This window comes from Natator depressus, chromosome 9 (genome assembly GCF_965152275.1).
Source record: "Natator depressus isolate rNatDep1 chromosome 9, rNatDep2.hap1, whole genome shotgun sequence".
In the NCBI taxonomy this organism is placed as follows: Eukaryota; Metazoa; Chordata; order Testudines; family Cheloniidae; genus Natator; species Natator depressus.
In genome coordinates this window covers 86,700,540-86,714,749 of record NC_134242.1, presented here as the reverse complement: position 1 = coordinate 86,714,749, position 14,210 = coordinate 86,700,540, and the positions used below count along the sequence as shown (strand labels likewise).

Below are 14,210 nucleotides of genomic sequence, written 5' to 3'. Positions count from 1 at the left end.
GCAAGGCTTATTCATCTGCCCTGCTCCAATTCTGCATCTCCAACTATGAGGCTCTCTTGGCCAAATACAGTTATGTTAATTATTCCAAGATACAGTAGAGCTGCAGAGTTACAAACAACTCTGGAATGGAGGTTGTTTGTAACTGTGAAATATTTGACAGGTTTCAGAGTAGCAGCCTTGTTAGTCTGTATCCGCAAAAAGAAAAGGAGGACTTGTGGCACCTTAGAGACTAACCAATTTATTTGAGCATAAGCTTTCATGAGCTACAGCTCACTTAATCGGATGCATGCACATCCCAATGCACCCTGCTCACAGACCATTCCTCTGATTCGTCCTGGGGACCAATTACTATTGATACAAAGTACTGCCCTTGGGACTTTCTACAGCCCCCTTAGTGTTCTTCAAAGTCGTGGTGGTAGTGGCCGCCTACCTGTGCAAACAGGACATCATCATATTTCCATAGTTAGACACCTGTCTCCTCAAGGCCTCATCTGAACCTGATGCCTTTCACACCAATAGACCTTTTCTCAAGCCTTGGCCTTTGCATAAGCCTGGAGAAATCTACGGTGACACCGGTGCAACACCTGGAATTTATTGGGGCATAGTTGGACACCATAAAAGCCAGATGCTTCCTCCTGCCTCACAGATTTTCATCAGTAGTCGATCTCGTATCCACAGTGAGAACTTGCCCTCAGATCTCAGCCAAGACATGTCTCCAGGTACTCAGCCACATGGCAGCAGCCACTTTTGATAGTAAACTATGCAAGGTTACACATGCACTGTCTGCAGGCATGGCCACGTACAGTGTATGTACCTCACAGACACAGCCTTCACAAGCTTCTAACCATGCCTATCAAGGTCAAGAACTCACTACTTTGGTGCACACAACTCAAAAACATTGGCGTTGGGGTCCCGTTCTGTCAACAAGCATCATCCAAAGCAGAGCAAGGTCCGACTTCCTATGCTCTGAAACACTGAAATTATGGAACGGTCATATCCAACACGACATCAGCATCTTAGCTGCATACCTCCCTGGACACCAGAGCACCACAGCGGATTCACTTTGCATGAGAGTCTCCCAAGACCACAAGTGGGAGCTGGATACATGGGCCCTTCATCTTCAGTCACTAGGGATTTCCCACCATAGATCTCTGCCACAGCGGAGAATGCCCAGTGTTCTCAGTTTTGCTCAAGACCAGGCCTAAGCCATGGATTCCTGGGCGATTCATTCCTCCTCACATGGGATGTGCCGCTGTTCTAGGCCTTTCCTTCCTTTCTCCTTCTGTTTAGAGTAGTCCAAAAGATCCAAAAGGACTGAGCTCAAGTCATCCTTATAATTCCAACATGACCATGACAGATTTGGTAGACTTAACTTATTTGCATGACTTTATGCCTTCCAATCACTCTGCAACAGACTCCACAACTCCTCTTACAGGATGCAGGTTGAATCCTCCATCCCAATCCACAGCTACTCCACCTGAAGGCATGGCTCCTCCTCCATGGTTCCGGGATTCGGAGGTGACCTGTTCAGAGGCAGTTAAACAAGTGCTCTTGAATGGCAGATGTGAGACAACTAGTCATGCTTATCTCCAAAAATGGACTTAGATTCCAATCCTGGTGTGCCCCCAATTATGTCAAGGCAGTGAGTGCTCCATTATCACTCATCTTGGACTACATTTTACACCTTAAAAGATCAGGGTTATCCATCAGCTCCATTTGTGTACGCTTGGCTGCCATTATGGCCTTTCCTCCCAGTATAGACAGCCACTCCTTGTTCATTCACCCACTCATAAAAATATTCCTGAAGGGCCTCCAAAATTTTTACCCTCACATATGTGATCCTACTCCAGCTCTTCTTATGTTCTCTTAATAGACCACCATTCAAACCAGTGGTGATGTGCTCTTATGTTCACTTATCCACGAAAACAGTATTTCTTATCGCTATCACCTCTGCCTGTCAGCTCGGTGAAATTGGAGCACTTGTGGCATACCCCTTGCACATGATTTTTCATAAAGACAAAGTTACGTTATGACAACATCCCAAATTTTTACCCAACATACAATCCTTTTTCTACCTAAACCAACCTATCCACCTTTTCTACTTCTTTCTAAAACTACACAGCAAACAGGAGGAAGTGGCATTACATACCCTGGAGATCAGACAAGCATTAGCCCTTTATTTGGACAGAACTAAGCCTTTCAGATGGTCACCACACTTATTCTTATCAACGACCAAAAGATCGAAGGTGCAACTGTTTCTAAGCAACGCCTTTCCAAGTGGATCTCACAGTGTATACACCTGTCCTACCAACTATACAATTGACAGCCGCTTCCTGAAACTAGAGCACATTTCACCCGCTCTCTTCCCACCTCGATTGCCGTTCTCAACAATGTCCCAATTGCTGACATTTGCAAAGTGGCCACATGGGCATCCATGGACGCTTCTAGCCATCACTATGCAATTACTCATGACGCAGTATCAGATGCGCTACTCAGACACGCTGTCCTATCATCTACAGTAAATGCTGCTCTGAAGCTCCAGCCTTCCAACTAGGGGTACTCCTTTATAGTCACTTACAATGGAGCACCCATAGGAACATCACTTGAACATGAAATGAAGGTTACTCACCCTGTGCAGTAACTGAGGTTCTTTGAGATATGTGTCCATCTGGGTGCTCCACTACTCGCCCTCCTCCCCTCTTCTTCAGAGCTGAAAGATAAGCTCTCTGGTAGAGAGAGAACTGGTGGGGGGTTGGACTACCCAGCACTATATATACATGCCACTCATGGGGAAAGACGGGGAGATGCACATGTGCAGTCCAATGGGCACTGCTGATGAAGATCTCCAATCCCAGGGGGCGCTGCTGCATCTACAGCAGTATCTCGAAGAACCTCAGTTATTGCACAGGGTGAGTACCCTTCTCTTCCTCCAGCTACTTTCTGTAAGCTGTTCTTGACTCTTGTGATCTTAGTGTTTCTAGATGTGCTTTTCCATGATTTTCTTTTTTTAATTAAACTTTATTTCAGTCTCTCAGTATGATGGGTATTGCTGTTAGCATTGCCATTTGGTACCAAAAGGATGGTTGATAAGGTAACTGGCTGTAAATGGTGCCCTTTGTGTAATGGAAAGATGTCCAAGGTGGGCCTGCATACAGATTCTTCATCTGTCACAGAGTGGCTCTTTTTCAACCACTTTCAGCTGGAGAGCTCAAAAGAACTGAGTATCTAGTCTCTGATCCTTCCTGAGGGAGAAAATCCTCAGACTATCTCAAGCAGACTTGCCCTTGGAGAAGGTGGTTTTGTTCCTTTATGTGCTAAAGTAAACAAAAGTTGGAATTCATTAAGATCTCAGATCCAAATGAAACAATCCGGTCAATTAAAGCACCTCAGACTGTGAAAAGAGTAACAACTATCATTCTTTTGAGTCATAAATTGACCCTGAGTCTGATATTTTCTGAGATTTGTTATGTCCACACACCAATAGTGCTGAGGAAGATGATGGTGTACAGCAAATCTTGTTGTTGTTCCCAGTCTCCTCTCTTCATATGAAATACAAAAGAGAGCTTTTTTACATGGGCTGGGCCTGTTCTGTGTTGTTCAGATTCAGTGACAGATAACCAAACTCTCACTTCCTTTCTTTAGTTCCATCACTCTTTATTACAATTGTAATTCATATTCAGTTCTGTAGTAGACTCCAGGGTTTTCTAATATGTTTTTGTTTTTTATTTTTAGTAGCTCAGTTTTTAGTACTAAATAAATCTTTTTCTTCTAATTTCTTCAGTCGGCGTGGTACAAGCCTAATGGAAGATGATGAGGAGCCGATTGTTGAAGATGTGATGATGTCATCAGAAGGGCGAATCGAAGACCTAAATGAAGGCATGGATTTTGACACCATGGACATAGACTTGGTAAGAAAATTTTCATTTTTTTTTTTTTTAATTTAAGCCTGCTATTATTTCAACATTAGTTAAAGCCAGTGATTCTTCTTAAATAAACTTATTTTCTTTGCATCACAGAGCAATTAGTGGTCATGTTTTTAAAAAAAAACCTGAAGGTCGTTTTAACAGTTTTGGCAGGTGGTTTTTTTTTGTTTTTGTTTTTTAATGTAAAGATATTAGCAGCACAGTTCCTTTTTTATTATTCAAAGTTCCTCTTCACGTTGCGGTTCCTGTGGGTATTCAGTATGGAGTGCACAGACATTCCTAGTGGCCAGGACCAGAAACTCTTCAATGACAGTGTCTGTTGGTCTGCCCCTACACCTTCTCATGCTCTCAACTGAGGGCCTTAAGGGTGGAATAGACTGATTGCCTCTCCAGTTCCTTTTCTACCACTTACAGTGTGGGACAGAATTTCCAGGGTCTGTTTCTCCTCTTTAGTGTTCTCCTTCATCATACCTGTAAATATAAATAGTGATTAAACTTTTGGATATTGAGTTGGCGATAATGTGGGTTCCTTTCACCCCCCCACCCCCCGCAGTTCCTTCACTGTTTCAGGCATCTATTATGTCCAAAGTTCCAGGCTTCAAGCCTTGAGTGGAATGTCCCCAGATTATCCTGGTGAGTAACCTGCACAAGACCATCAGTATTGTCTCGGAGAAGCAAACATTCCTTCGAAATGTGGCATCTTCTGTGTTTTCCTTCCGTGTACCAGACAATCTCATGAGTTCAGGCTCCTGAAGTACCTTATAGAGACCTCCATGAGGCCCTGCCTGAGCCCTTCCTCCCCACATCAACCCATCTGGAGCCTCTGGGCAGCCCTCCATACCCTCTGCACCTGCTCTGAATGGATTGGAGTCCTTCAGCAAGCATAAGGACTCCATGCAGCAGAAGCATGAGGAAGATAAGGGCAAAATCCGTGCAAGAAGAGGGACATATTTCTTAAATCCTCTAAAAAGAGGTCTTCCTTGACTCTTCCACCTGCACCATCCACTTGAACCAGAGGCTCCACTGGAACAGTCTATGAAGGAGGAATAGCTACTAACATCAGATCCACCAGCAGTGCTTTCTTTGTCCTCTCCAGATGAGGCAGTATCACCAGCCTCTCTATCACTAATGGACAACTTTAAGCAATACCAGGACCGTCTCAGGAGAATCAGACACTTGTCAGGTTCTGCTAGAGGAGGTCCAAGATCTGACCCAGGAGTTCCTAGACATACTCCAGGCTGTGACTCTCTCCAGAGTGGTTTGGAACACCCCTGCCACATGTGACCCAACCCCAGAGAGGACTGAGAAACAATAGTTTGTTTCCCCCAAGGCAGCAGAATACTTGTTCTCAGCTGAATCCAAACTCCTTGGTGGTCCCGGCTGTCACAGACCAAAGCCAGCTACACCAGCCCAAGTCCACTCCCCTGGACAAAGATGCAAAGCAGCTCGACCTTTTCAGAGTAAGATTTTTCTCATTGAACAGTTTAGCATTCCAGATAGCAAATTACCATATGTTGATGTCCAGATATGACAACTTGAATTAAACAAGCTATTTGACTTTGTGAACAAACTGCCTCTGGAATATAGGCCTCACTTCCAGGCCATCCTGGATGATGGAATCCCTTGATACACTGGACACAGCATCACATTCCTTTGCTATTTCGGTAGTCATGAGAGGGGTTTATGGCTTCAGGGTTCCCGGAGCAGTCCAAACTACCATTGAGGACCTTCCCTTTGAGGGTAGCAATCTCTTTAGCCACATTTAACAACATTTTCAATACACAGTGCTCCCTGTTGGCCTCTCTGTAGCCCCAAGGGTCTTTACAAAATGCTTGCAGTGGTGGCCACTTACCTTCGCAGGCAAGGCAAACCAATATTTTCCTTTCTGAATGATTGGCTGTTCATAGTCAGCCGTGCTAGGAAGTACGCAGCAACCACTGCTGCACTTCAAATCATTCCTTGGGACACCAAGTAAATTTAATGACAGGTTTCAGAGTAGCAGCCGTGTTAATCTGTATCCGCAGGAAGAACAGGAGTACTTGTGGCACCTTAGAGACTAACCAGTTTATTTGAGCATAAGCTTTCGTGGGCTACAGCCCACTTCATCAGATGTTATAATTCTTGACGTCTGATTTGTGTCCATTTATTCTTTTACATAGAGACTCTGCGTTACATGTCCCTCTGCCATGTACGTTGGCCAAACCGGACAGTCTCTACGTAAAATAATAATGGACACAAATCAGATGTCAAGAATTACAACATTCAAAAACCAGTCAGAGAAAACTTGAATCTCTCTGGTCACTCGATTACAGACCTAAAAGTCGCAATATCACAGCAAAAAAACTTCCAAAACAGACTCCAGCGAGAGACTGCTGAATTGGAATTAATTTGCAAACTGGACACCATTAAATTAAGGCTTGAATAAAGACTGGGAGTGGATTGGTCATTACACAAAGTACAACTATTTCCCCTTGTTTATTTTTCCCCCCTACGGTTCCTCTTCAACTGCTGGAAATGGCCCATCTTGATTATCACTACAAAAGGTTTTTTGTTTTCTCTCCTGCTGGTAATAGCTCACCTTAACTGATCACTCTCATTATAGAGTGTATGGTAACACCCATTGTTTCATGTTCTCTGTGTATATAAAATCTTCCTACTGTATTTTCCACTGCATGCATCCGATGAAGTGGGCTGTAGCCCACGAAAGCTTATGCTCAGATAAATTTGTTATCTCTAATGTGCCATAAGTACTCCTGTTCTTTTTTTATTTTCAAGTAAATTTAATATCCACATAAACCATACAGTTCATCGGGGCAGCTCCTATTTATTTCAGGACTGATTCCGTGCCAGGAGGAATCTCATTGGCTGCCTCATCTCAGCCCTCAGATTACAGTCTGATCCTGCTTAGTCCTGTTAGGCCACAAGGCAGCGTGCGCCTGTGTCATCCCATGCAAATGGCTGCACTTATGACACCTTCAAATCTGGCTACAGACTGTCTATGCCCAGAACGGTGATCCTTTGGACAAGAAAGTTTATTTTCCACAGGGCATGTTGACATTGCTCACTTGATGGGAAAACAGCGTGTGTGTGTGGCTTTTGTTCCCACATGATCTACAAAGACACTCATCATGGATGCTTCCCTACTGGGATAGGGAGTGCATCTCGACAATGAGATAGCCCAAGTTTCCTGGTCCCCATACCAATCCAGACTACTAATCAACCTGTTCGCGCTTTGGGCGGTTCACAAAGCATGCAAGACATTTCTAGCCGTTTTTTGGATCTCATGCATGCAGGTCAAGAACAGACAATAGCATCCCCATCTACTATATGAAGCAGGGAGGAGCGAGACTTACCCCACTCTGCAGAGGAGCAGTCTAGCCCTGGAATTGGTGCATCAGACATCAGATCACACTCCTGGCAGCACATGTTCCAGGGGTAATGAATTTCCTGTCAGACAGCCCCAGCAGGCATTTCCACACAGATCACGAATGGGAACTCTACCAATTTATAGTGCAGCACATCTTTGAGTAGTAGGGCAGGAGAAGAGGGGGGGGGGGTGTTACCTTGGGATCTTTTTTGCAACTAACAGAACAAGGAGCACCCAGCACACTGCTCCCACACTACCTAAGACCTCAACTCCAGATGGGCCATCTTCCTGGTGGAATGGTCAGATCCACTGATGTATGCCTTCACTCCCATTCCCCTATTGCCTCTTATACTCAGGAACATTGAGCTCAACTGGGCAACAGTGATCTTGATAATTTTTTGGTAGCCAAAGCATTTCTGCTTCACCACCATCCTACAGCTCTCTTCCCCATATGTGCATCCATCTACAACCATTCCTGAACCTGCTGTCCCAGAATAGGGCCAGGATGAATCACCCCAACTCAGCTTCCCTGCATCTGGTATGTTTTTGGATGGACAGTGAAAACAGAGGGCATGCTTGAGGAGACCCTTTGTGGGGAAACACTGTTCCGCTAAATGGCACCAATTCTCCCTTTGATACCAGCAGCACCACTTACTTCTGGAGGCATCGGGAATCCTCCTCAGACTGGAATATCTTTTTTTCACTGCAGAAGTCTTGTCTCTTGACTCCATATAGGTACATTTGGCAGCTATCAATGTTTTCCCTCCCCTAGAGGACTGCTTGGTCTTTACCCATCCCACTACTGCAAAGGTTCTGAAGGGCATCGTAGGGACATTCCCTACAGTTTTAAAACTGGATCCTACCTGGGATCTGAACCTGGTCCTTTCTGCTCCTCTGAGACCACTTTTGGAACCCATAGCCTCCTGTTTCCTCCTGTACTCCTTCTTGATGGCAGTTATTTCTGGTAGAAGGGTTGGGGAGCTTGGGGCCCTTGTGGCAGGACCACCTTACACGGTTTTTCACAAGGGCAGCGTTTCTTTGCAACTACAAAGTTCATATCTAAAGTGCATTCTGGGTTTCCCCTTAACCAGAATTTTCACCTTCTCGTATTTTACCCTACATCTCACAACAGTTTGGAGAAGACAAGACTCCCTTCCCCAGATGTGTGCAGGGCTCTAGTCTTCTACTTGCACAGAACTGGCACCCTTTCAGAAGTCTGCAAGGTTGTTCACTACTGTTGCTGAAAGAATAAAGGGGCTCCCAAAGGCTCCATGGATTTCCTATGGATTTCCATAGCATGCCCGTTGCTATGATCTTATGAAAACCCCATCTCCTCAAACTGTTGGGGCCCATTTTATGAGAGCCCAATCAGCATTGGTAGCCTTCTTACAGGGAATATCCCCCTTGGAAATATATAGAGCAGCTGTGTGTGGTTTCATACACACCTTCACCAGGCATACTATTGTTCAAGTTTCGGCTGGAGACACCTCCTTTTGTACAGCATACTTCCTCGTACCTTCCTCCTCAACGAGCACTGCTTGGGGGTCACCCGCAGTGAATATCCATAGGGACCAGCAGGTGAAGAAGAAAGGAAAGTTACTTAACAGTAGCTGGAGTTGTCCAAGATGTGTGGTCCCTGTGGTTAGTCACAACCCACCCTACTTCTCCTCTGGTAGGGTCAACTTGTGATTCATGATAGTCCAGAACTAGTGAAGTGGTTGGTCCATGCCACCCTTTATGTCCTGGGTTGGGAGCATGAGGAAGTGCAGACGCGAACCAACAGATGTTGCTGTTGAAGACTTTCCAATCCTGGGCGCACACAGTGCATGCGCACCCCAGCATGATGACCCATAGGGACCATGCCTCTCCAAGAATTCCAGTTAAAGTAACCTTTTATTTCTTGAAGTTTATTTTGTTGAGTTTGCATATGTTTTAAAATAATACTTGGCACTTAATATACTACTTGTTCAAACAGTCATACAAAAAGTAAAAAAGAAAGTTATGCAGGAATAAAAATTAGTTTTTATCTAAGAATACATTTTTACCCTTTTAAAGTATGAATATCATCTGTGCTCAAAATAAGTGGTTCTTTTTTTTCCCTGTACCTTTAATGTAACTTACTATTAACATTTTTGGTGACAGTTTGTTTGCTTGCTTTTTTTAGCCACCATCAAAGAACAGGAGAGAGAGAACGGAGCTAAAACCAGATTTCTTTGACCCTGCTTCAATCATGGACGAATCAGTAGGTTTAGTCAAAAGAGGGGGGAACTAAAAAGAATTTTAATTGTAAGATTAAATGTATAATAAAACTGGATGTGTAGTTGGAAAGGAATACCCAAGATTGTGGCAACTTAATGAAATACTAAGGACTACTTTGTGATTATTTTGACAATCGGTATATAGCTGATGAAACTATGTAATATAAGATATTTCATATGATATTGGTAGTGGCTTTTTTTCATCACAGGAAAAGTAATTAATGTAAACAATATTCTTGAATTTCTAAGTAAGGATAACAAATACCACACACTGTTGATACTAAGGTATTTCCAAGTTTCTGATTTTCCGTGTTCTGAGTGTAATTCCCTATGGTTAGGTCAAAACCAAAATGAAAAGAGGCCACTTACTAATGTGGAAAGTATATATTATCTACTGTGTGACTGGACTCTGAGGCAAAGATCCCTGTTCTGGCTGAATGAGTCATTCAGGTAATTTCACAGCCAGTTCTCAGCAGTGGTTGGCTGGGGTTCTCCTCACCAGTCAAAATATGTATCCCTTACATCGTTTGTGCTACATAGGTTACAGAATTTAAATATGGGAGAAATGTTTAAATACGCAAAGAGAAAACGAGGACTTGTGGCACCTTAGAGTTTCTAAGGTGCCACAAGTCCTCCTTTTCTCTTTGCAGATACAGACTAACACGGCTGCTACTCTGAAACATGTTTAAATACATTTCCCCTATTATCTGTAGTGGGCAGAGGCATTTTCTTTTTCTTTATTGAAAGCATTAGCTGCACAGGCCACTAAAGCCTGTGATTCCCACTTGAACAACTATTTTTCCCTTCCCTCACCCACTTTGTCTGCTGTCTCCAGCCTCCATACAAACTTGTCATCATAGGTCAACAGGCTGAACCAGGAACCTTTAATCCAGCTCCTTTCATCAGGAACGTCCAGTTAAAAGTAGCCTGGTTACTTCTCTAATGCTGCCGAGCACAGTGGCTGGGAAGGGGAAATGGCAGTTTTCCTTTGAAGTCCTGCTGCTGTCTGGATGGAAGGCAGCAGAAATGGGGAGAAAAATTCTGAAAGCAAACAGCTGTAAACATCCTTTTCCCTTCTCTCTCAGAACCAGCTGTCATTTTTAGCCATTTTCAGCATTCTCTTAGTATTACAAAATGACATTGAGAATAACAAGCTGCAGCACCCAAACAGCCAGGCTCTGGTAGGAAAGGGGGGAAACAAGAGGTGTTCTGTGCGTCCAAGAAACCTTCGTGGGGGCATGAGGAAGAAAAACAAAATTAGGAAAAAATCATTTGACATACATATAGTCAAAATTATAAAGGGGCGGGGTTTATTTCGTGGAAGGACACATAATATAAATTCCATTATTTTTTTTTTTAAGTTTTATATAAGTTCCATTAAGTTTTAAACCCCCACCTTCCCAAGCCCCCCGCCCCAAAGCCATCTATTTATCTGGCTCACATACATACCATATTAGCAGGCATCTTCTGTTAGCAGGAAGTCATACAAGGATTTGTACTAGGTAGGCTTTTTTAATAGGATTTTTGTGCTCTCCTCAGATAACACCTGTGGGGAACACCAACCACCTACTAAGCTTTATTTCAAATGTAAAATATAATGCGTTTCCATTAATTGTAGGTAGTGGAACTGTTGTAAACATCCTTTTCATCTTACTAAAATGTTAATGGTGTTCAGACCAGTCACCAATTTCATCTGACACAGGGTTTGTTCCTCTGAATCCAGGGCCATTATACATTTCCAGTCTGATGGTTCTGACCTCAAACCTTAAATCATAGCTTACATCTTTACCATAGGCTCACTTCTGTTCCTTCGCTGCCACCTGCCCCATCCTTTTACCCCATTCCTACTAAAACACTCACACAGAGCATATACTTTTGCCTGGGATTTTCACCTTAAATAGAGCTTAAATTTAAAGATGCATCTATACTAGCAGTTTATCAGCATTACCACATGATGGCAGCAGATGATAAATTACAGTACTGCAAGTGCATGCATCCAGAGCATATTCCAAGTCTAATTCATTTTGTCTTGCACATTCATTTATCTGCTTAAATTTAAAGATGAAAAATCTGTCTTGAACTACTTATTTCAAATATTTCAATGATTAATCCATATAAAAACATCATTCAGGAATTGTATCACTCAATATTTAAAAAAACTAAGCCAGTTATGCTGTCTAATTTTATAAACACACATTCCTCCTGGGTAGGGTTTGTATAGGTTTCTTCATGGAATTGCTTGTACAGATCCCTCACTCTTGGAGTTTGTGCCCTTTGGCATAGACTCTGGACCCATTAAAAAGCAGTTAGGTTATGATGGTTCTGTGTGCCTTGACACATGCACCATCTGGATCCAAAATTCAGTTTATAAAGAAGTCATGGTAGTTCCTTGCGATCTCACTTGTTTTATGGCACACACACTGTAATTGGCACCTAGGACTACTGGTTTCTTATCACAGTGTATTTTTGTATGCCTTTCATAGTTTACTTCAGTTGCATGTTAATTATTAGTGCCACGGTCAACATTAAGAGTTGGTTTGATGCCAGAGAGAGGAGCAGGTGCACATCAGTATTATATAAATTCTTGCTACAACACGGAATGAAGTATGTTTTATATAGCTGCACTGCACTATGTTTTGATCCTCAAAATCCTATACAGAGCAAAGGAGGAAAACGAACGCATCTGGATATTTTTGGTTTGGGGTTGTCAGTCCTGGAACCTGCTTTTGATAGTTCAGGAAGCAGCTTGCTCTCCTTGTTGTCAGATAAGTCTGAGCAGATCCTTCATCCAGATCCAGCTTTCTTTCACTTAATCATGTGGTCTCTCTTAAGTGAGGCTTTGGTTTTATTGGATTACTTACTAGTTGTATTTTTCTGAATATGTTGCCTTCATCAGTACCCACTGTTTAATGTCTGTATCCTGGACAGCAACTGAGAGGCAAGATGTCTTCTTTATAGACACAGTCTCTGCACCAGACCATACATTCATATAGGCCACTCCATCCAAGACTAACTGCTTTTTAACAATTCTGAAGACTGCAGAACAAGGTACTCGACTTCCATTTTGGGCCTGAGAAATTGTCATCTTCAAAGAATTCCAGATAGTTAACTCGTGGAAAAACTAGCTAATGATAACTTGTCTAAATTCATAGAAATATGATGAAGAGCTGTGCTGTTTTTTATGATAGACATCTATTTCAATTTTTTTGAGGACCCTATAATAAATACATATGAGATGTTTTTGTTTCCATCCTACAGACTTGGTAATTTCCTCTTAATTTTTGCTAATTTTGGATTGAGGAGAGGATAGAAAATTTAAAATATATTGGAGGCATTTGTACGTGTCTTCGTGTGATGTAATCTAAGTAGTACATTCTGTGTCTTATTCTTTACATTTATGTTAGAATTTGTAGAAAAATATAAATTGACTAGCAGGCCACTTTTAATATGTACAATTTTTCTCTTTGTTTTAGGTTCTTGGGGTGTCAATGTTTTAATACCAGATCAGCAAATAAATCCGTGATGAAGTCATTTTCTAAGTGGAAGAGGAAGTTTTTAAATACAAAATTGTGGTAGATACAGTGAAATTCTGAACAGATTTTTCTCTAAGGAGAATGACATGCTTTCAAGATCAAGTGCATTGAAGGGGCAGTTTTGTTTGCCTGAAAAATGAAATGTAAAGGACAAGTAAACAGTTTGAGGATAAGCTACAGTTTTTGTTGAAAAACCAATATTTTATGTGTTAGTTTATTTCCGAATCATAAAAAGTATTCCACATTTGTTTTAATCTAACATTCTCAGAGGTGCTTGGTACAAAGTTGAGCTCCTCTTTTTATACATTTATTGGGTGTACTAAATCATGAGCTCTGCTGGGTTTGTTTACGTACATGAACTGAAATGGCAGGTGGATTGATTTTCTAGAACTGTAAAACCAGCAGAATTTTGGCATTTTAAATTAAATGCTTAAACTGCATCAAGAGAAGCTTTTTAATTAAGATAATCATGGAGAAAAGTAAACTTAAATGCAGAATATCAATTTTTTCATCTAAAATATTTTTCAAATCCAAAAGTTTCATTCTGTCCTTCTCAGAACTGCCAGAAAGTAACATAACACAGTCATGCTTGCCCCATTATCAACCCTGAAAGTTTGCTTGTCCTTTAAGAAAAATGTAATGTTGTGAAATTCCTTCCAGTAGTGCCACTGTATTTTGTCTCCAAATAAAAGAAGCTTATTGTAGTATGTTTGCAGAAAAATTCTAAACAAAAATTATACAGCTTATTAGAGTGTGGGAATAGGGATCTAAATTTTAAATAAAATTATATATATATATAAATTGGTGCTGATTTTATAATTGCGCAGTTTGTTTAGTTTTTTCTTACTTTTAAATTCCAACTTAAAATTATGAGGTTTCAGAAATATATTGAAAGTTTAACAATGTTTAAAAATAGAAAAGCATGAGAATTCATGCTTTAAAAATGATTTTTAAATTTGTATTTTATATTGTTTTATCTATCTGTCTTTGCAAGCAGTCTTCAGGTTAAAGATACTTCTAACAGGTTACAGTACATTTCCTCTGTATGTAAATTAGGTTGGATAATAGAAATTCATAAACCACCCCATAATATTCTTTGAAAGCTAAGCTTTAAACTTCATTTTTTGTC

At 41.6% G+C, this 14,210-nt stretch overlaps 1 protein-coding gene across 1 annotated transcript in view; it reads left to right on the top strand.

The window, feature by feature from the left end:
• Positions 1-13,870, top strand: part of STAG2 (STAG2 cohesin complex component) — a 181,364-nt gene extending 167,494 nt beyond the window's left edge. The window contains exons 32-34 of the mRNA XM_074962528.1: positions 3,782-3,908; positions 9,455-9,532; positions 13,022-13,870. Of these exons, the coding sequence (XP_074818629.1) occupies positions 3,782-3,908; positions 9,455-9,532; positions 13,022-13,045 (229 nt within the window). The 3' untranslated portion in view covers positions 13,046-13,870. The remainder of the gene's footprint in view (positions 1-3,781; positions 3,909-9,454; positions 9,533-13,021) is intronic.
• Positions 13,871-14,210: the final 340 nt, after the last annotated feature.